Genomic DNA, 22,689 nt, shown 5'->3' with positions numbered 1-22,689 from the left:
GTGGAGAATGAAACACTATTGGCTTTAAAGCCATGTACATAAACTGCACTTTTCAACAAGGTTTGATGCAGTGCTTTAAATGGCTAAGTACTGTAGCGAGTCAGAAGGAGGACGTGGACTCATTGTGGGCATTGTAGTCGGTGTTTGTTTAAACAAAACGAAAGATTCCGGTCTCCCTATCACAATGGTTTTCCCTGCCTACTTTAATAACTAAGCTGCTCTGGTAATAGTGTGATTTGGAGCACAATCAGGGATCCACATCTGAGGTTGTAGTCTTTGAAAGTAGAGTAATATGTCCTAAAGTAAAAAGCAACCAAAGTAGTTCAGCGGGTTAAGGGAATGTTGACGAGATGTTAACGTTCCCTGTACAATATGACTTTTTGCTACTGCTTCTAAAATATATATGCTGTAAAATGTACCGTTCGACCAAGGGAAGGATTTGCCTGGTCACTTGCTCATATTCAGGGTGGGGGTCTGTCTACCCCCATTGTGACAATCTGGTTGGCAAGCAGTTGGCCAAACTCAATGTTCTAATAACTGCGGTCAGCACAATAGAAGCATTTGATTGAGATTGAGCAGTTTAAAAGGCCACCACCATATTCGAAGCATACTCTGGGATGGCATGCTTAAAGGAAGGGGAACAAGAACTGGTGGAAACGTGTTTATTGAAAATGCTTTTTTTGTTGTTTAATATTCAATTGTAAACAGGGCATTTACCAAACAGGGTGACCAGAAAGTGGGAATCCATCTTAATAGATGGCCCCTTCACAGATATAGCTGGCCCATCTCTTCTGCCCAGAAAAAAGGATTGTTAAAATGTGATTGGCGACTGGCCAAAGGAGCACTTTTAAGACTGATGATGGTGGGGTGTGGGGGCAGAGTACGAAAGGGAGAGTTTTTTTCCCCACTTTGCCTCACCCTGGGAGGACACCTACGGTCTACTGTTGTGCATGGGTATTTTCTTAATGCGTCTTAAGCATTCCATCATGTGAGTCTATGATAAGGAAGGAGTGTGATTGCTTGCAGCTGACTGCCATGAAAATGCCCACCGCCAACTGGACGTGATCCTGCCCTACACCCCCTCTAACAAACGCATCAGGGCATTTCACACATGAAAAGAGTCTGATCACATGATTGAGTTTCGATTGAAATAAATATTGTAGCTAAGTGAACGTTTTTACATAGATATATATGGCTTAAATGTGTCATCGTTTGTTCTTTTATGTAGTTTTCAGCGTCATTTCACCATGAGGCCTCCAAAGCCCTATTACAGATCCAGAATGCTGAATCCCAACTCCTACCCGCAGCTGTTATCTCTAGCCTCGTTCCCACATAGTGGATGAGTCACTGATGTCTGTGGCCTTACCTTTAGACTCCCGAAGTCTGAGTAATGCACAAGTTTGTACCTTAAGGCATTTCAAACACAAACATATTTCTCCTGCTCAAATCAGGCTTATTTTGCTTCACATTTCGATGACTGGGAAAGTTGGAACTGGATTGTAAGGAGGCGTTGACATTTTTCAGTGAAGTCCTCTTTCATGGGACCATGAAATGAGTCACGTTACCATGTATCCCATAATCCCCATCTACCATCAACACTCATTTTCTTTTATTGAATTTTCAGTCTGTTATGATCCATTGTGTTATGTGGCACAACCTCAAGCAGTACCTGTTTGAAATCAAAGGAGTATATAAATATAGCTGCGCATAGCCATACAAAACTTTTTTATTGGGTGTGCTACAGAAGTCAGCACACGTGCTTACCAGTTTGGATCTAGTCTGCTAGAATGGAAGAATTGGCTCCCTATGAGATGGTTTCGGTGGGCTTCCTGTTCGGACATCTGTGACTCTCATTTCTTTCCTTTAAGTTATTGATTATTTTACCCCTCTCCCCTTCTTTCAATGACTGTTGGTATCCTTGTTTCTTATTGTGCCTCCTATTCACAAATAGCTTGCATTCCATTTCAGCTGCCGCACAAGTAATCGGAAGAGTTTGATCATAACGTCCAGTACCTCACCTACACTGCCCCGGCCACACTCCCCTCTACATGGACACACAGGTAATGCAGAGTTCCTTTTACTGCCGGTTTGTATATGTTCTATTCATGTTTAATTCTAAAGGTAGCAAGGGTGGGCCAGTTTTAATAAAGTGACATTTTAATTCATATGTGCTATAAAAGACTATTTGAGTGAATGCATGATCAGGTTATCAAAAGTGTTTGTTTTATCAAGTGAGCACCCTGTTTATACAACAAAGGAAGCAAATTGAGAGGCTGTAAGCAGTAGTCTGATCGAGAACTTATTTCTTAGTTTAACTCTCTGTTGTGATACATTCAACCTACTAGCAAAGTATAACAAAGATTACATTTTTCCAAATTGTGTAGGTGTGGTGTAGGGGTCTTTCCTTGTTTGCGGGGTAGAATCTTTGCTGTCTTTAAGCTGGAGGAGTTTTGACTGTTCTAGCACGCATGCACCAATGTTCTTAAACAAGGCACCCTAGAATACATGAGGATTTCTGAATCCAGCAATCGTGAAACCCGCCTTCATTTTTATCCTTTTGGAGTTCTTTCTCTGATTTGTTGGATGTTTCAATTGGGAAACATCTAGTTTGGGGTATTTTTCCACCCACCCAAAATCATGCATGCACTATTTTTATTTATTGATAACAGTTGTTTTTATGAATCTGCGATGCTCCCATTTTACCCTATTGACTCCCTACATCCTCCTTCCCCTTTTGGGACAAGAAAGACACAGGATTGCGCAGAAGTTCAATTAATTAAAATCATTTTTTTTAAATATAAAATTGTACATCGTTCACATTCTTTTTGAAATGTCAAAAATTACTGCAATACATAATTTTATACTGGTTAAATTGTCAAAGCTGCATTTAACTTGAATGCAAACGTTTTAAAGCACACACATCACCATATGTACATGAGCGTATTTTCAACATGCATTGAAACGTAAATGTTGAAGTGTACATTTGTCATTTTTCAATGAGAGATGTATATTGGGGAAATTATTGTGGCAGTTGAAACCCCTCTCCTATTTTCGAGTGGTTCAGAGCAAGTAGCAGGACTCTGCTTGGTGATCTTTTTCTAGGAATGTGAAATGATGTATGGCTCCATTATGCAGAAAAGACATTGGGATCCCCCAAAATACACACATTAGGGTCTATTTTATCAAATACAAATTTCCAGAAGCACTCGCACTTCTAAAATATTTACTACTTTTTCCAGGATGGTACAGTCAATTGATATACCCCTCCTCAGTACTTTCACAAATAAGCGGGTGCTGGGATTTACTCTATTCCCCTTTAGCGTATACCTCCCCATAGAAGTATATGTCCCCTTGGCATTCTACTTGGATAGGAATTTCTTTTGGCTGTCTCAGACTTGTGGGTATCCTCTCAAAGACTGGTTCAACTATCCATTCTAGAAACAGGTGGGCATCGTCCAGCAAGAAGGGTCAGCTATCATCCACTGCCCTGTTTCTCTCCTTCTGTATCGGGCCTGTCTATTTTTCCACTGAGGAAGGCCTTATTTATTTATTTATTGGCCTTTTCTATGGAGCCTATACACAAGTGTTTCCAGGCTACGCAATAGGGAGGAAGGACACAGGAAATAGAACCCATGCAAAAAACGGTTATATTGGCCTTAAGAAAATCCTACTGTGCAAGTACAAGTCAAGGCGATAAGTGCAGGGGGCGGAGGGTGACGAAGAAGTGCATGTGTGTGGTGTCATAAGGAGGGTGGACAAATGCTGGGGGGGCCAAGATGGCAATTGTCAGAGGACAGAGAGGGGCAAAGGGCGGTGAGTACGGTGGACAAGCTGGATCAGGTTGGTGCTTGTCCAAGGGAAGGGAGCCCGAGGGCACGTGCTGGCCTGGGATGCTAGGGGGACTGGTAGGTGGTGCCTGGCCCCTGTATGACTCGGTAGGGACCAGGCCCCAGTCGCAGTGGCAAATGGAGCATTTAGCACATGAGGGGAAGGGGCAAGGGGAAGGAAGAGGAGAAAAGGAAATTCTTGATCAGTTTTCGTTACTTAAGAAGGTCCATCTCAAGTCAGAAGGGGTAGGGAGGCTGTTGCAGAGGGAGGAACCAGCCGAGGAGAGGAATCTACCACCCACTCTTTGCTTTAAGCCAGAGGACCGAAGCACTCTGGCAGGGAGGTATTTTGGGAGGGAAAGCTGGATGTAGAGAGGAACCAGGCATCAGGCAACCTTGTGGATGATGCATAGGGTCTTCAATTTGATCCTTGCGTTCTCCGGGAGCCAGTGGAGAGATTTTAGGGCTGGAGAGATGTCGTCCCAGGGCTTGACAAGAAGGATAAGTCTATCAATCCTATTCTGGATAAGTTGAAGGGGGCGGATGGGGGGAGAGGCAGATTAAGGAAGAGGCTGTTGCAGTTGTCCAGCCTAGAAAGACCAGAGATCTGGAGACATTGAGGTTCAGGGGGAAGGTGAGGGAAGGTAGACTGCCCCTGAGGAGGTGGAGCTGAAATTTGGACTTCTTGGCAAGGTGCTTGATGTGTGGAGAGAACGAGAGAGATGAGTCCAATATTAGCCCAAGGTTTTTAGCCCCACAAGTGAGTGAAGGGGGGGGGACCCAAGGATGCTGGCCAGAGAGTGGGGGAGGGAAGGAGCAGGTGTTCCAATGAGAAGCCTCTCAGTTTTACCTGCATTAAGGCAGAGATCAATGGCAGAGCACGTGGTCATGGAGGCAGCCGCCAATTCGGCGTGGAAGATCAGTTGGGGGATGACAAGTTTCTCCATGAGTTTGTCCAAAAAAAGAGTGAGAGAAATGGGCGATAATTAGCCGGGCAAGAGAGGTCAGCAGAAGGCTTTTTTAGGAGAGGGTGCACAAGAGATTGCTTAAGGGGTTGGGGAAGGAGCCAGTGGCAAAGGAATGGTTGCAGAGGTCAGCCAAAGCTGGGGCCAGAGAGGAGATGTTGTCCTTGATGGTTTTGGAGGAGCAGGGGGAACACCTGTTTAGAGGAGACTTTCATAGAGCTGACAACTCTAGAGATCTCATCTGGTGCAATGGAAGAGAAGGAAGAGAGTATGAAGGGAGAGGGGGGGCAAGGGAGACAAGAAAAAAGGGGAACTGGGGGAGGAGCAGATGAGAGAGAATAGGATGTTTTTGAGAAGTGGGCGGCCAGTGCAATTCAGAGCGCCTGGGAGGGAGGAGACTGCAGTAGGATTGGCATATTGCTTGCAGATTCTAAAGGGTTCAGCCATGTTATTGGTGGCTCCAGAGATGCAGGCTTCAACATGAGCCCTCTTCTTGGAGCAGATGGCGATACGATATTGCCTTTGGAGTAGGCGGCAGGCCAGTTTATCAGAGAATGAGCTAGATGGGATACCTACATTTCACTGAATCCAATTTCACCTAATGAGAAGTCTCAGAATTATTTTTTCTTTGAATTTTGTTGGGTATGTGGGTACATTTTAAAACATAGATGGGGTGGGGTAAGGGTATAGGATAAGGTATGTGTAAGTGAGGTTGCGGGGGTCTCACCTGCATAATATAAAAAAAATTCAAAGAAAACAACATTTTAAGATTTCACCTTTCGGTGAAATTACATACATCCAAGCTAGATACCTGCGACCTCCCCTCTGGATCATCTCTCTGTTGATTGGACAGTCTGTGATAGGACAGTGTTTAAAAAGGACATCACACTAAACCATCCTCTTTGTACTCATGGGCATATTAATGAGGAAGGCAGCCTAAGGGGAGTAACCTCTAAACACAGTTTCCTCCCATTTGATGTGATGTCATCTTTGAGATTTTTATATTAAACCATTGTGATTTTCTAAAACAGAATGTTCCACAAATGTGATTAAGTTACTGATTAGTTGTCGATGGATCTCAGTCAGGTGAATCAAATGGTGTTACTCCCATTTCAGCTTGCATGTGATGTGTGTGCACCAGAATTTCACATTTGTGTTCTTTTACACTTTAACAAATAGTATTCTATTCCTATCTCAGAATATCGGCTTAGCCAGCACAGACGCCTGGATATATGTAACACTGACGTGCAACGTTTCTGTGCAAAAATACCTACCGTAGTATAGTTTGCATAGTTAACAAATATTGTTTTACATTCAGCTGATACTATATAGCTTTTGTACCATTCCAATCAAAAGCTATTCAAGGAAATGTGATCCTATATGTACAATTTAAAACTGCAATTAATTTCCTTCCCATGTAACAAGTTTCTGTCCCTTTGAGGCTCAGAGCAAGGCCATTTATAACCCCCAAGAGGGTGGTTGTCATGGGACTCTTTGACATAAAGTTATTTTAAGTCCAGTTGTTCAGAGTGATTACGCAAGCTGCCTGTTGCAAATGCCAGACTTCATGTCTGATTACGCATGAATTTCATCCTTAATGGAAGACCTGTTTGATGAAGGTTGTTGATTACTTGGGAGAAGTCCAATGGTAGCCTACTCCTCAGGATATATTTCTCTGTATTTTCAGGGAATAGTTGGATAGACCCAGTGATAAGTGAAGGTTAATGAGTAGTATTGGTTTTCCTCTCAAGACCTGTCTTTTGAGAACAAAGAGAACATGTATCCTTTGGTATATCTAGGCAGTGTCATAAAGTTTATAGGCCAGGTTTTTAAGTCCTGGGTTTCATTTTGCTGGGCAAACCTCCTTCCAGCACTGTGGGTGGGTCAGATGAAAAATAATTATATTTTGTAGCCCAAAGTTGCTGCTTGTTTAATTCACAAATGTAACCTTTATAGTGACTTTCTTTTCCACATTTCAATGTTCCAATTAGTTCCTTAAACTGGGACACCATTTTTGTAATCACGCTCCTGTCAAAGATTTACACTTCGTGTCAGTATGTTTTTATTCAGTAATGCTGATTCTCAGTCCTGTAAAGAAGACAGTAGAAATAATGTAGGCCTCAATTTGCCCTTTACTTTTCTATAACATGCAGCCATTTTTCCATCCCAGATTTGACTGTTGTTAATACTGATTGCTGCATGCCTCCATGTAACTTAAACTAATTATGCCTTTGCCTTGCCATTTAAGGTGGACGTAAAAACTTTAGTTGTAGCTGTCCTGCTGACATAACATTTTGTTGCATGTGTTTCTTACAAATGCTTTGGAGAGAATGCAGTTTATATATATTTTTCTTTTTTTAATGTGTACTTTTCATTTGCATCCTTTCCTTTAGTATGGGTTTCCCTACAATATCTCCCAATTGCGACAGGAGACTTAATTCCTACTTGGCTCTATCTGAATGGCTACGGATGAGTCGATCTGCCACAATCTCCTTTCTTTTTAGGGACCTATGGACGTTTATTCTATGGGTCTTATCTCCTCTCTGTATTTTTTACAGGGAACATCCTGCTACCGATGTATTATCACTTTTTATAATAACACTTTAGCCGGTCATTCTCTGCCTTCTCATTTTGTTACTTACCACTTACTTTCCTTTATGTTCCACTGGTTAAATCCTTCAGAAATGTCTTCAGCCCTGGCTTTGGTTGGCTCCTCAATCATTCTCAAAGCTAGTCGAGGGTGAGGGCTTTTAAATTGATTGATATTGACCCATTTTACCTCAGTTGGATCTCCTTTTGGATTTGGATCTTATAGGCGACAGGAGAATTTGTCAACAATCTCAGTCACCTCGTTAACGAGGTAAATACTTTTTCTCCTTTGATTGGTTCCTCTGAAAGTTGGAGATAAACCCTGTCACCTATCTTGCAATTCCTTTTTGTTGTTTTCAGTTCATATGTCTTCATCCCTTCAGCATGCTTCTCCAGATGGTGTGGCGCATATGCAAAAGCATGCTGTAGGTGTCTTAAATTCAAATGGAGACATCATGGTGGCAGAAGGTGTCGCTATTAAGACCATCAGGGAAAGCAGCAATTGAATGTCCACACTTGGTCCACAATCAACCATAAACCTCTTCAAGATACTCACAATTGCTCTGTTTGTCTTTTCACTTCTTACATCGTACGCATCTTAGTCATCACCTCACTGGTAAAATGACTACCTCTGTCAGACTCAATCCTTTGAGCAGGTTAGAATTGAGAAAATATGTGGGTGATAATCAAAATGGCGGCTGTCTCTGACTTAGAATTTTGCGCAGGAAGATGCTCTCCATGCACTTTGTCACTGACATGTATTTGTTTCCTCTGGAAGAACGGGTTACACTGGTCCAATGAAGTCTACTTGCAGATCAGACCATGGTAATGTCAGTCCTCTTTTGTGTAGAGGAGCTTTGTGTGTGGGAGAACTTGGTTGGAATTGAGAACACACAAGACACCCATTTAAGTATCCATTGAGATCCTGGCTCAAATGTGGCCAGTCAGCACCTTCTCGTAGTATCTCTTGAATCTTAAACATCTGAGATTTCATCAGAACTTAAAGGTCTTCTTTTCCTTGCTAATCTGGTTCTGTCAAAGGGAAACCTATTGGGTCTTATAAAAAGTGGGATCATCCTTTTGAGCAGTGATCAAGTCTGTATCAGGAGCATCCCTACTCCAGTGAGCAGCTGGAAAGTTCACTATCAGTGCAAGATTGTGATCTGGTCACTGCTTTGACCCGGATATCTCCCAAAAGGTGTTCCATATTTATGAAATCCCACTGTAGAACTCCTGTTTTGGCCAAGTCCAAGCAGTCAGCAGTAATTTACAGTTTTATCAGGACCCTCTGTTGTGAAATGAACATTGATGGTTTTCAAATAGATGTACTCTTTTTTTTATTTATTTATGTTTACATTTATAAGGAAGCGTGCAAAGCCCATGGGCATCTAGGTGCTGGTTACAGAAAAAAGGTGGCAGACTGTCGTAGCCAGGCTACTTGGGAAGGGAGTACACATGCAGGGTTATGTCAGTTAAAGAGGTAGGTTTTAAGGTTCTTACTAAAGCAGTTGTAGGAGGGAAACGCATTCCACAGGGCAGAGACCCAGCATGGGAAGCTCGAGCCCCCCAAATTTATCTAGGTGTAATCTGGGTGTGGTGAGCCGATGAGTGTAGGCAGATTTTACAGGCCTTGTCCAAAGTGTTTCTTGATTTTCTGTGTGAGGTAAGGAGGAACGTCATTAGGTAGGCATCAGTGGGTGATGCACAGGATCTTAAACTTGATTCTATCCTTAACTGGGAGCCAGTGGGCGGATTTTATAGCTTGTGAAATGTGTTCCTGCCTGCAAATGCCTTGGGCCGCCCAGAGGGTGTCATTTGGAATGACTTGTAGTTTGTGCTTTATTAGACGTCACCAGATAATCAATAGCCTGGAGCAATCTACCATGTTTCAACAGTTTATTTGCACAAAGGATGTATCTGTTTTTCCAATAAATCCGGTGTTCCACTGATCCATTTTGCACATAATCGGAATCAGTGATAATCACCAGTTCTGCGAGTTGGTGGTTTATGGCAGTGAGGACAGCTTGATAAGTTGCTGTTTGCTCTGCCACCTGACTACTTCAGAGACCTTTTTTGTGACTAGCAAGGTGTTCTGGGAACATCATTCACCCACATGTTCCTAATGCCAGCAACTCATATTTTTTCCTACTTTTAGTAATATTGTATGAACATCCATCTACATAAACTGTGTGTATCCCCTGACAAGTGTTTGTTCATGTACCTTGTGCATGGACACTTGTTGTAAAATATTCCACCAGTCTTGTGTTGTGGATCCTTATGTTATATCACTTCTCTCAAATATCATACAATTCATTGTTTTTTTTTACCAGCCCTTTCACTTCACAATCACTTTTTATCATAACATACAAACACTTATGTTTTTGAAATGGGTCCTTTGTGATAGCTCATAGTGCACGTTCAAACTGTCCAGTATACTAAAGAAAATGTAGGCTCAGATTGGGCCTACATCTGTAGAAACCTTTACAGCCCACTCAGTCTTTTCAATATGTAATAAGAAATTGTTATATATGCTCAGAGTACTACTGGAGCCTTAGCGAGGGCCCAATGATGGGGCCCACATTCCACAAAAACAGTTGGAAAAGCAGAGCTCCAAGCTCGAGTGAAGGGGAATCACGCGAGCTGGGAGGACCAGTGTTCACAAGTGTGTTTGAGGACAACTAATTCCGTCTGTGCATAGATGCCAAGCAGACAGTGCCTGTTACATTGATAGAAGTTAATTGGAAAAAATAAACTTAGTTGAAGAGAGTGGTAGTGCTAGATAACAAGTTAATTCAGACTGTACATGTAAACCATTCAAACAAGTCTTGCATTAGTACAACCTGGACAGACGAGCATAATTCAGTGACGAGGGAGTGCTGCATGTCTATTTCTACAGATGTAAGCCCAATCTGAGCCTTCATTTTCTTTAGTATACTGGACAGTCTGAACGTGCACAATGAGCTATCACAAAGGTAACGTGGTGATATGTATGTACAATATTTTATTGAGTAACACCCAATATGCATTAAGGGTCATAACGATTTAATGTTTTTTTAATCAATTTACTTATGAAATAAAAATATGTATTTTTTCAAATGCTTCTTAAGATTTGGGTCTAATTGAGTCTTTCCTCCTTGCGTGTCATGGAAGCCAGTCAAGCAATAATGTGTTATATTAAAGTCATACCTGTTTATTCAACTACCTTAGGTCGGCACAAAGTCTCCACTGTCCATTTGGTTTTAGGATTCTCATTACTGGATTGTTAAAGGTACTGTGGATAACACAAATGAACCCACACGTTTCCAGATCTTCTCCATGAGTAATTTCATGAATGTGAGAGGCAGCCGGTATAGTCTAAAAACATGAGGGCTATTTCAGGGTCTGTAGGTGTTGTTGAATGAATAGTTGTATGCCAGCAATCATAGCAGTTGACTGAGAAGATACTCAGGGAAATCAAGGAATTACCTGTCTCTGTTATTTATTAGCATTTTTAAAGCGCACAATAGCCCTTTGGCATCGTGGCACTGTTACAGAGTCTCTGGCTGGTTACAGAGGATAAAGAGAGCTTGCTTGGTGGTTACATAGCAAACATAGGTAACATTACATCTTAGAGGTTCCATAGGATGGTGGTTACATAGCAGTCATGGGATACATTACATCTTGTTTCATAGGATGAATTCAACTTATTTGCCAGATATGCTGTGTGGGGGAGCGGAGGATCTAGTTGAACAGAGTGGCTTTGAGGGATTTGCGAAAGGTGGATAAGGAGGGTTCAGCTCTGAGTGCGTTGGGTAGGGCATTCCAGAGTTTGGGTGCCTTGTGGGGAAAGCGAATGCCTCCTGGACGGATGGAATGGGGAGTTTGTTAGCGTGGTGACTTATTTTTGGGCGTGTCGAGGTGTCTCTGGATATGGTTTCTGATGGGTAGGATGGGCAGTGAGATTGATGCATTTGTGCGTTGGGGTGAGGATCTTAAAGTTGACCGTTTCCTCGCCTGGCCTGGGAAATGTGGTCTCTTTTTGGGAATGCAGAGGGCTGCGTGGAGTGCATTGTTTTGTACTGTTTGGAGCCTGTTGAAGTTTTTTGCTGATGTGCCTGCAAGTTATCATTGTACATCGGACTCGCAGGCATCTTCCAGATGGATCAGTTCTTGTACCTCTGGTTTTGATATTTCAGAAGTATCCTCCAGTTGAGTGGGGAGATCTTTTTTGATGGTATACTATCTAATCTTCGGAAATGTCACAGGTAACATCTTCTTCCCCTAAGGGCGTGAAAAACACAGCAAGAAATGCCCCCCCTTCATGTTTTCTGGTCAGATACTATTGATCTTGTCATAGTAATTTTCTGGAATTAGTCCTATTATTTCATGTTCTAAATCAGTAGTTTGCGATTCGACCACCTTTCAATTGAGGTGCCTGCACCCAAGATAACAGTTTGAGGATTGCTGTTACCCATCAATATTCAAATTATGTCATTAAAAGTGACTAGTGGTGTTGGATGTATGACCAGTCTTTGTTGTTGAAGGGTATGATTCAAAGTTATAAACGCTTCCTTATTTGTCAGGGTTTGTCCTCCTATTTTGATTGGTACTGTACATTGTCACACCTGTCCTGGGTTAGTAACCTCTTCTTTTGCCTGGACCTCAACAGCGCAGGGAAACCATTGAGGTGACCAAAATGTTTTCTCAACATTGTCAAAGCCTGTTGGGATATCCCCAGTCTTGGCCAAACTTTGCCATTAATAAAAATCAAAATTAAATACCCAGATAAAAATCATAAGTGACATCTCTAACAATCCAACAGTTATGGCCAGTAGTTGTATTGCCAATTAACATTTTTGACATGCACCTGCTAAGTAATGTATGTTTGTTTTAAATTTGGGGTTTCCAGCCTAGCTTCCCATTGATTTGTTAAAAGAGAGAATGACCTGAAATCGCCGAAACAGGGCTTCACTTATGAGTATTTTTCCATTATTTAGACACACTAATGAGAACACAATCTTTTCTTCCATTTATCTGAATGGACCCTTTTCAGGATAACTTTTGATATCTTTCGAGTCCTACTCAGTGTAGAACTTTAAAGTATCCACTTCATTGTGGAAGACCACTTCTTGGGAGGGGGATTCTTTTTGTAGGAGTTGAGATGAGGTCCCCTCATCATTTTTTTGTTCTTCTGAGATGAAGGTGATCTCGGGAACCTGATTGTTTTGATTATGAAATTCAATCTGTTTGGGGTATCATTTGAACAAGTGACCGGTGCCATTCAGACTGACATAATTGGTACCCCTTTTCAGCTTGATTGGATGGTTTGTTTGTGTCCAGAGAACCTCGTACATGCAATCAATCAGAAGGATCATCCTCTGAATGAAGTTGTACCCCAGTAAACAGATGGTGTTCTCTCAGGAGCCCCATGTGACAAATCTTCGGATGTCGTCCCTTCTCCCCTAGGGTATCTATCACATCAGATCACTGCAGTGATTAGAGATTACTATGTCCAGAGGACACGGTATACTGCATATGGGCCCACCGCTCCTGCTCCCACAGAAGCAGACCCCATAGATACACTGCCAGTCACGACCCATATGCACTTTTGTGACGGTAATCCAGCTAACACAATGTATAACAGAAAGCCTCGGGAAAATCGGACTCTCCAGGCCTATACCTTTTAACTCGGGTACTGAGAAGAAGAAGATAAGGAGTACGAAGATCATTCAGCTAAACTGTGGTGAGCGGTTTAGCTCTCTATAGTATCTCATTGGAGCAACGGGATTCAAAATAGCAGAGAAAAACCAAAGAAGAGGGAGCTCATCCGGCAAAGTGATGTCAACGAAGTCAACCCATCAACTGTGAAGCAGAGAGTGGAAACCCAGTCTTACAAACGGAGAGAGCGAGTGAGCGTAGCCAAAGACCTGGGTAGTACGCGACTCGCTTCCTGAGTAGAGCCGAGGGTGTCCCACGGTGTTTACAGCAACAACGAGCCAGGAGGAGACCGCGAGAAGGATGCTGAAGACTGCTGACAGGTGACAGACACGAAAACAAACCTGAATGCGAGCTGAGCCTCAAGGAGGAGTGCTGTGGCCCAGAATATGTGAACCAAAAGCAAAGGTACGCGGGCTGGTGGGAACGGACAGGACGTCATGGGAAACCAGGAGAAACACGGTGAGAACCGAATGAGAGGGTTGGGAAGCCTGAAAGTCGGAGAGTACCACGGGCTGACACCCTGAGAGAAATCCAGACAGAAAGAGGGTCATATACTCTAGTTAACAGTGAAACAACGGCAAGAGGAAGCTTAGCTTGGCAGGATAGTGAACCAAGCTATCCAAGAGGAGAGTTGTGAGTCTGGGACTCACATCCACATTTAAAACAGAGAATAAGAGGGTTGCAGACTCTAAAAGGAAGAGATGGAAATAAAGAAGAAATGCAGCACGGCAAAGCACTGTATTACGAGTCTGGGACTCACACCCACATTTAAACCTGAGAACAAGAGGGTCAGGGACCCTAACAGAGAGAGAAGGAAATCCAAGAGAGAAAGAGCCTTGGCAGGAGAGTGAACCAGGCTGTTAAAGAACTGTATTGCAAATCTGGGTCTCGCAACCACTTTTATCCCAGAGAATAAAAGGGGCCAAGACCCCAAAAAAGGAGAGAGGGAGACACAAACTAAATACAAGGTTGGCCAGAGAGTAAACCAAGCTATCAAAGGAACCAGCAGCGAGTCGAGGGCTTGCACCCCTGTTTAGACCAAGAGAGGAGTGTTGGGGACCCTCAGAGAGAGAAAAGAGGATACAGAGGAGACAATAAATCCACCTAAACAGCACAGCGGGTCTGGAACCAAAAAGAGAATCGAGAAGAAGAGGGAACGAGATCTCCCCAGAGAATAAATAACGACCCGGGTTTACAAATGGCACAATGCATCTAGTACCCAATGGGAAGAGACACTTGGAGACGTTTACATTACCTTTGTTCAAAATCTGCCAGAGAGCGAGAAACAATTACCAAGGAGGACCAAACTTGGCAGCAGAGTAAAACCAAGTTGGTTACAACCATAACCGTGGGTCTGGGAAACAAACGCCCATATAATAAACCAGGAGTTAAATCAACTGTGTTGTTTCTCTTAAGTCATCAGCTGGGCTTGTGTAGTGGAACAAGCCAAGAGCCAGGGGAAAGGAGTAATTCACGGACATTGGAACACCTCATCTGTGAAATAGGACATTTCTTTTGATTAATTCCATTACTGACGTTTAGAACCTTTCCTTTGAAGAAGTTTCATCAGTACCCTTTTCAGAACAGAGTATCCTTGCACTTTAGATTTGTTATTAGTTTTAGGGTGTTTGGACACAACTGTGATAGACATTTTATGTTGACATCCTGACGGTTTTAATAGTTTCTTTGAGGCAGGGAATCCTCTCTTAGGGACAGGGAGGAATGTTTCCAAGCCCTCATTTTAACTTTAATAAAAGTTTAAAAAGTTTATAACAACAACTATATCACCACCATGTCAGACCCTTCCTTTTGCACCCTTACATATAACATTCTCCTGATGTGTCAGATGGTGTTGTCCAATTTTGATCTCCAGATCTGCAATCCCATTGACTGAAATATCCGCTCCATCAAAATTTTTGAGTTCTTGTAGAAGAACTTTTTTGAAGATGATTTTATGACTCTCTCCCTTCCTAGATCGAGTTGGCCAAAGTTTGTTTTGAAATCCAGGTCCCCTGTGTCTGCCAAAACTTATAAATCACACAGATTTTGTATCGGGACAGGAGCATAAAACCTACCTTTTTTAGATGCCAGTTTACGAAGAAAGGGTGAGTTACTGGACAGCTCTGCATGAGTTTTCCTGATGTGTTTTATTTCTTGATCTTGACCTTGGATCGCCACCATGTATGCACATCCTTCTTTCAGATCAAGTTCAACTAAGTTGGCTTGGTAACCGGTGAGAATAAACATGCACTTGGGAATGTAATATGGAGTATATGTATCCCCCTTTCCACTGACTCTGTGCAACCCTGTGTGTTTTATGTCCCAAAAGAGGATGGAGGTTGTAGGCATTCGATTCTGGCATGGACCTGGTTCATAAAAATAACTTTAAATAAAAATTGGGCATGCCTGATTTTGGGTGGATGGGAAATTCTCCCGACCTAGATTTCACTGGATTAAATCATCGTACATAATGATTGAGGAGTTCTGCCTCCTGCAACCAGCCTCAATTGTAATTCATTTGGGGGTCTTTCTGTGGGTGCTTGAGGAGGTCCGTCTCCATCCAGCCTGAATTGACGAGTGGATAGTTTATTTTACAGAATAACAGTGATGATAACAAAGGCCTGCTAGGAGCACTGGACGGAGCGGAACTACCCGGAAGCTAACAGTGCTAGTCCTAGATTCAGTGTTGAAGAATGTGGTGTTCCATTGACAAATCCTGGAGGGGAATATCCAGACACAAGCCACAACCCTATTTCCAACCGCTGAACACACTTCTATCCTTCATTTCCAAAGTCGAACCAATGAATGGTGCGGGGATGCCTATTGAAACCACTTCTGGACTATGATCAGGCCTTTGGCAAAACAGACACCAAATATTGCAGCACTTAGATGATGCTCAGTCGAGAAAAAAGAAAAAAATTAAGCCCTCTGAACAACCAAAAAACATGGACTGCTTCCAGTGCTTGAAAGTATCTCGGGGATATTCTGCCTCATTGTCTATTCACCTGCAAGGCAAAGTGGAAAGATACTGCCCATGTCAACCTCTATGGACAAAGGACAACGGCCTACGCATAGCCCCGATGAGAAGATGCAAATTAGGAAGTGGGAGGGGAGTCCATGTAATCCTACCAAGACCCCGGAGCTCGCTCTCCCGACCTCCGGTTTATATGGGACCTCGTGTCCACATCAAAGTACACTCCTGGGACATTGTTGCGACCTGAATTAAACCAATCATTGTATCCTTCACAACTTGTGATAATGCAAGCCTGGCCCCAACCATTGTAGCACTGTGTTTCATATTGCTTTTCCTCTATCAACATTGCCAAGAAGCTATTCAATTGCAGTCGGTGTGTTACAAATGAGCATACATGTAAAAGCGTCATTGTTCCCCTCTATCTCACCTGACTGGTTTTCATTATTTTCCTTCAATTGTTTCATCTCCACTACTGAGTTAACTGTAGCCTTACTGCTGCCCTCGCTTAATCATCAGCTTCCCCTGTTCAACCTCACTTCTCGGCTCAGGTCTAGATTACAAAACCTCCACATGAGGTTCTGACCAACATCATCTTGGCTAGCCTTCAAGTCTGGTTGTGTGCTCTGTCTCTGCTGTCTTGCCTCTGGTTACTCGGTTGTATATGAATTGACCGAATCACAATTGCATAATTGACCGAATTTAAAAGGTCAATTAGGATATATGTGTGGGGGGAATCCCCCTGCAGCCCCCATGTAATCCACCCCCCCCCCCAGGAAACCACCCACCCAATCCCCTTAAATTATTAAAAACCGAAACCAGCCCAATATATATATCAGTCAATTGTACAGAAGGTCAATTAGGACCACTGCAATTCGGTCAATTGTGTCATTCGGACAATTGTTTTCATTAAATTTGGGTAATAACGTTTACTCGCAGCACAATTACAGTGTGTGTTGACCATTAGGTTAAGCAAGAATGTCCTCTGGTGTCATGCAAGTGGCATTGAGTGACATGTCATGATCTTTTATCCCATCTCCACTGAATGCGAGCCATTGGGAAATTCCGAGAACCTTCTTTGGAAAGCCACATTTCCATTCTAGTGTTTTAGCTGGAATAAGAAATCGTGGGGCTCCCCTAACACATCACAAAACGATTTAAAGACGGGGACCAAAAAGTATCCAGTGCGGACTGAGATTCACATGTGGCTAAGGACCCTTTAGAAACTCGGGTCCATGTGGTTAAAGGAATGGCCTAATAGTGCGATTGAGTTGTCAAATTGAAGGAAAGGAGGTCAAATCTTCTTTGAAACATGTTTAATAAAAGTAATGTGCACCAAAAAATGAACTGAAATAAAGACATCCAAATATAAATATCGAAATCTAATCAAAACGGTTGGATGCGGGTACCAATGCCTTATTTTCTTTGAAGGAAATCCATGATTCTTAAATGTTTTGGGGCTGAGTGAGTGGGGTTCATTCCAATCACTATTCTCGCTCATTCCCTGCGTAAGGTGGCTATGTCTATTGAGATTTTCAGGCCTGCCCGTGCTGCCACTTGTTTTGGAATAGCATGCGGAAGGTCGGGGAATGGCTCCACATACTATATGCTTTGGTATTGTGACATTTAGCACATCACATGCTTACGCACTTCAATAAGCTTGCTTGGTGCCCTAGGGTAGAGAGACTGTCTAATATGGTGCAGAGATCCTTCGTCCACCCTGCCTCATATATAGGGGCATTCTCCGTCCCAAAAGCTGGCACTGTCTCACATGTGGTTGGATCTGGCAAGTGGGGTTTGCTGACAATCATGCCATACCTGCATATGGAATGCTTGAGTTTGTGGAGAGCTTCGTCTTGCCAAAGCTGTCCAATTACCATAGTTGTCGTTCCTTCCCACAGTGCTCTCCGATGTTTAAAAACCAAACTCAAATCCTTTAAAAAGAATTAAAAAAAGTTGGACTCATTAACATAGTGGCAAGTGACGTCACAGGAAGTTTACAGATTTAAAGTGAAATATGCACATTTCATTGAATTAGTCTTTGCCAATCCTTAACGCCTAGAAAATAATCCAAAAGAGGAGCGTTTCTTACTATGTTTCTTGCTATGTTTCTTGCTAAGCATGAAATGGCACCGCTGACATGCTATATTTAAACATTTCCTGCAGAATAAAGTCACGAGTCTTGTGGGCAGACTTTCATGTGGGTTTCTGGCTAGGAGTCTTGCTGTTCATCCAGACGATCTTGGTTCGAGTCCCGGCTTCCGCACCTGGTGTAGCAAGCACAACACACAATTGAAGGCTGGCAACGTATTTTTGTAAAGTCCTTAAGTTTGGCGACCACTGTCCACTCTGTGTTCCCTCGACTTGAGCCCTGGTAAGTCACAGGCCAATACGTCCTCTTTGACCTCCCAATGCTGAATACAAAAGTAAGATACGTAAGAGGGACGGGTCAGAGGAGAGAGAAATACATTCACTTTGCCTCCTCTGTGCTTCGTCTGAGCCAGCGGTCCAATGCCATTCTAACAGACCATTGTCTTCTATTCCATACCATGATGCGGCCCTCACCTCGGTGGCACCCAACAGCCTTCAAATGGATGCGAGCGGGGTGTAAGGAACTTATGGTGGCAAAAGTAAAGACAGACACAAGTGATCACAGTTCAAGGGTGTTTATTAAACTCTACGCAGGATAGAATAACGCCTGCTCTAAACCTAAATCTCAGATGGGAGCAAGAGTCGACCATCAAATGATAATAAAGCAGTCCTTGTGAACGATGTTCTGTCTTTCTCAGCACAAGACACCTGCCGTACGTATCTTGCAGCCATAAGGGCTTACAAGAACTCCGGTGATGACATCTTTTCATCCTCCAATCCTGTGGTTAAGAGACACCTGGCTGGTCTAACCAGGTTACATCTGCGTGTGAAACCTCCACATCCAGTGTGGGACGTTAACGTGGTGCTGGGCGCCCTGGCGCACTAACCCTTTGAGTCCATGCGTCTGCGGACATCAGGCTGGTTACCATTAAGACAGCCCTACTGGTGGGACTTACATCAGCACGCTGTAACAGTGGAATTCAGGCCCTGTTGGCTTCAGAACATTTCACCGGGACAAGGTTATGTTACTTGGCATTTATATAGCGCCTTATATATCATTGGTATGACCTCAAAGCACTGGTAGGTGGAACGCCCTGGGGAACCGTAGTTCAAGTCAGTAGAGAGAGAGTGTCATATGGTGCATGGGTGCACCGGATATGTGTGCAGCTGGTGTAGTTGTTGGATGATAGCTGCTTCCTAGCGATAGGTGTGGTGTGGTGCTGAGGAAATCAGTTGGATGTGTTCAGCTGCTGTGTTTTATTAGGGTGATGAGGTGATCATGGGGTTGTGTTCGTATGTGAACAGCTAGGCCGAATTATCAGGGTATAGCTGTGTTCTAGTTGAATGATGGCGTATAGTAGAGTAAGCATAGTGGTGTGATATGGTGGTTATCAATAAAAGCGCTTGAGACCAGGCACGTGAGCAGGACGGTGGGGACGTACATAGCGGTATACAGATATATAGCAACAGGGTGGATATAGGTATATATGGGATACAGAAATGTATGGGGATACAGGTGGGTGGTATTTATTGGGGGTACATATATATGACAACAACATGGGGAACAGGTGTTGCCAACATCCACACCATCCATAGCATCCACACCATCCGTAGCATCTTAGAGCGCACCCTGCCTTTCTTCCTAATGTTGTTTCCTCCTTTCACCTGAACGAGGAGATAGTAGTACTCCCAACATTCTTTGCAAACCCAAAGGATGAGGCTCGGAAGGTAATGCACTGTCTGGATGTCAGGTGTGCTCTAAGATTTTATCTGGACAGGAATAACGGCTTCCGTAAATCGGATGCCTTGTTCATCACATTTGGAGGATCAAAACCGGGCTATCAAGCATCCAAGGCTTCCATAGTAAGGTGGATGGTTATGGCCCTCAAAGAGGCGTATGAGGGGTAGCACAAGCCTTTGCCAGCAAACATGCATGCCCGCGTCATCGGAGCCAAGGGCCCGGCTGTGGCTTTCCAAAGACGTGTCCCTTGGCAGACGATCAGCAAGGCGGTTACGTGGCTTACCCATCAGCCTTTTGCCAGCGCAGGTCTGACACAGCATTTGGGCAGGCAGTTTTGAAGAACTTGTTTTCTTAGAGAGGCAACTCTCCCCACTGGGGCTACATTCAGTCGTAATTGCCCATACAGTATGGAGGAAAGGGGACGGGACATAGGAGCAATTATAAGTTACTCACTTTAGTGAACAACATACTCCTAGTCCATAGTCCCCTTTCCTCCATACGTCCCACCATCCTCACTGTAATAAACCTGTGTCCTTAGGCAATTGTAATATTGTCGATGCGTCAAAGAGGACTGAGGAGTGGCGCCGGTGGTCGGAATCAGGGGAGCGCATGCTCACAGGGCCGTTTGCATGTAAATTTAATGGGGAAGACAATTTTTTAATGGTGAAAAAGTTGCTGTTTCCCGTCCCTAGCGAGGGACTCCCATACAGTATGGAGCAAAGGGGGACTATGGACTAGGTGTACGTTAGTCACTAATGTAATAAACTTATAATATCTAGAGCATTCGTGTGGGGACTTGCACCTTGGTCCCCAGCTGTAGGAACCCTTGATCAAAGAATGGCAGGGATACCCCCCTGATATGGACCCCTGTGATCCTCTAGACCCATGTCCTGTGCCCGTGTTCCTGTACCCTTGCTCTTGTCCCCTCTGTGATGAGCTGCCCTGGTGAAAGGGCCGCCCGCCAGCGTTGTGGTTGTGCTTGTTCTTATCATGGCAGGGTTTGTGTGCAGTCTTCGCCCCTTCGCCCACAACCTGGCTCGCCCTCTCTCTACTGCTCATGAAGGAATCTCAAGCCTCCATTTCCTTTTGGTCCCACGTCATATCTGGGACCAAAGCCATGTTCGACCTAAAATCCTGGTCATAATCAATCCAACCCGTAAAACCATGCTTTTTCTTCTCTAACAATGGTGTCCCTATACTTCCATAAGACGGGCCCTGCTCGGGAAACCTTTCCATCCATATTGCTGGCAACAATTAAAATGCCTTTTTCCAATAAAAAATATTTTCGGCAGGTTTATGCCTTTTCTCCCTTTTCTTCTCCATGTGAAGCCGAATGTCTGGGCCTGCTGTTTCAACTGACAACAGAGAGAACATATCAAAAAATTCCCTGTCCCAAATACGTTCTTTTCTGTTCCCGGGGGTATGCCATGCCAGGGAGGGACCTCCCAGATAGTAGGGGCGCGATGGTGACCGAGGGTGGGTGGTGTGGTCCCCCCTCTCCCAACAAATGCTGCGCTAGTCCCGGGGGGACTGCGGTGCCACTGTCTACAGACACCTTCTGCTGACCCAGCATCAGCGCCCCACCTGCGCATGATATCCCTTCCGCTACCAAAGTGGTGGTGCCACACTTCGCCCCCTTATCTCATTCTGTTCAACGGGACCTTCCCACATTCCACTGGCAACTTGATTGCCGCTTATTTCCTCAGGCATTTGCACAACCCACCTCAGCAACATCAGCATCTCCTCCAATACCATACTAATTGTATCAGTCCCCAACAAGTGAGCTGTAGGTGTTACGAGTGCTGTACCCACAGTTGTCGTGACCTTCGGGAGAGAGGTGCTGGTGCCAAATTTGCTCCAACTGTAGCGCCAAACTATCCCCCACAGCTGGACCTACTGCCAGCTGTCCCACCACCACAGGTACCGACAGGTCCTGTGCACCCTGAGCAATAACCGGTTGCTTCTTACCCCTGGGCTGACACTTCTGTTTGGTTTGAACCTTTGGGAGCTCATCACATGGTGGCGGTGTTTCCACTATTAAGGGTGGGCATATTCGTGCTTTAATCACCAAGGGCTGACAAGGTGGGTTTTGATCATCTCTCAGAACCTTTTTAGACCAACCCTTTCCCCTACTGCACATCTTTTCCTGAAACTGCGTCCATAGATCACCCTAATCGTCCTCTTCGATATTGCTGGGACTGTTGGGTACAACCTCGTTGCTATGGAACATGTCCTATGATCCTTCAACCGACATTGCAGACCTGGAATGATGGGGACAAAATTGTGAATTAGTTATTGCTCTATGCCCAACGAGCCCTGATCCCACAAACCACCCTAGCATACTTCTATTCCCTCCCCTGTCCTTGTTCATTACCATGTGCACTCTGCCTTACCAGAAATCTTCAATTTCTCATCAATTGGTGTTGAACTGCTTAGCGATCCTTGGACCTCTAAATTGACCGGTACTTGCGTTATGTACAGAATCCGTACTGTACTCCTACGTCCGGTCCCCTTTCCTCCATCCTGCGAGGGACAGGAGTGGAACCTCTTTTCCACCAGAAAAAGACATTTCCCCTTTAAATATACTGGGCCGCGGCCAACAGGAGCACGGGCTCCCTAACACCGCCCACTGGTGCCACACCTCAGTCCCCTTTTTCACGTCAACGGGAACAAACAGCTACCACCAGCGCTTCTGGATGAGGCCTCAAAGCTCGTAATTCCACATGCTTTCCATGAAATATTTTCTTTTTCTTTTGGAGATTTGGGAAAACTGTCCACCGGTGCCCTAGTTTGTCCCCGGCGCCTGCC

General features: G+C 44.0%; 1 protein-coding gene across 11 annotated transcripts in view; it reads left to right on the top strand.

Moving 5' to 3' along the window:
* LOC138548762 (microtubule-associated serine/threonine-protein kinase 2-like) overlaps window positions 1-22,689 on the top strand; it is a 2,396,492-nt gene that overhangs the window by 1,467,129 nt on the left and 906,674 nt on the right. For all 11 annotated transcript variants that reach the window (XM_069642298.1, XM_069642297.1, XM_069642303.1 and 8 more), the window contains one exon: window positions 1,969-2,060. In XM_069642298.1, the coding sequence (XP_069498399.1) occupies window positions 1,969-2,060 (92 nt within the window). The remainder of the gene's footprint in view (window positions 1-1,968; window positions 2,061-22,689) is intronic.

Source organism: Ambystoma mexicanum, chromosome 1q (assembly GCF_040938575.1).
Source record: "Ambystoma mexicanum isolate Mex_15411 chromosome 1q, UKY_AmexF1_1, whole genome shotgun sequence".
Taxonomy (NCBI): domain Eukaryota; kingdom Metazoa; phylum Chordata; class Amphibia; order Caudata; family Ambystomatidae; genus Ambystoma; species Ambystoma mexicanum.
The sequence above is the reverse complement of the archived record's forward strand: the minus strand, read 5'-3'. Positions and strand labels throughout refer to the sequence as shown.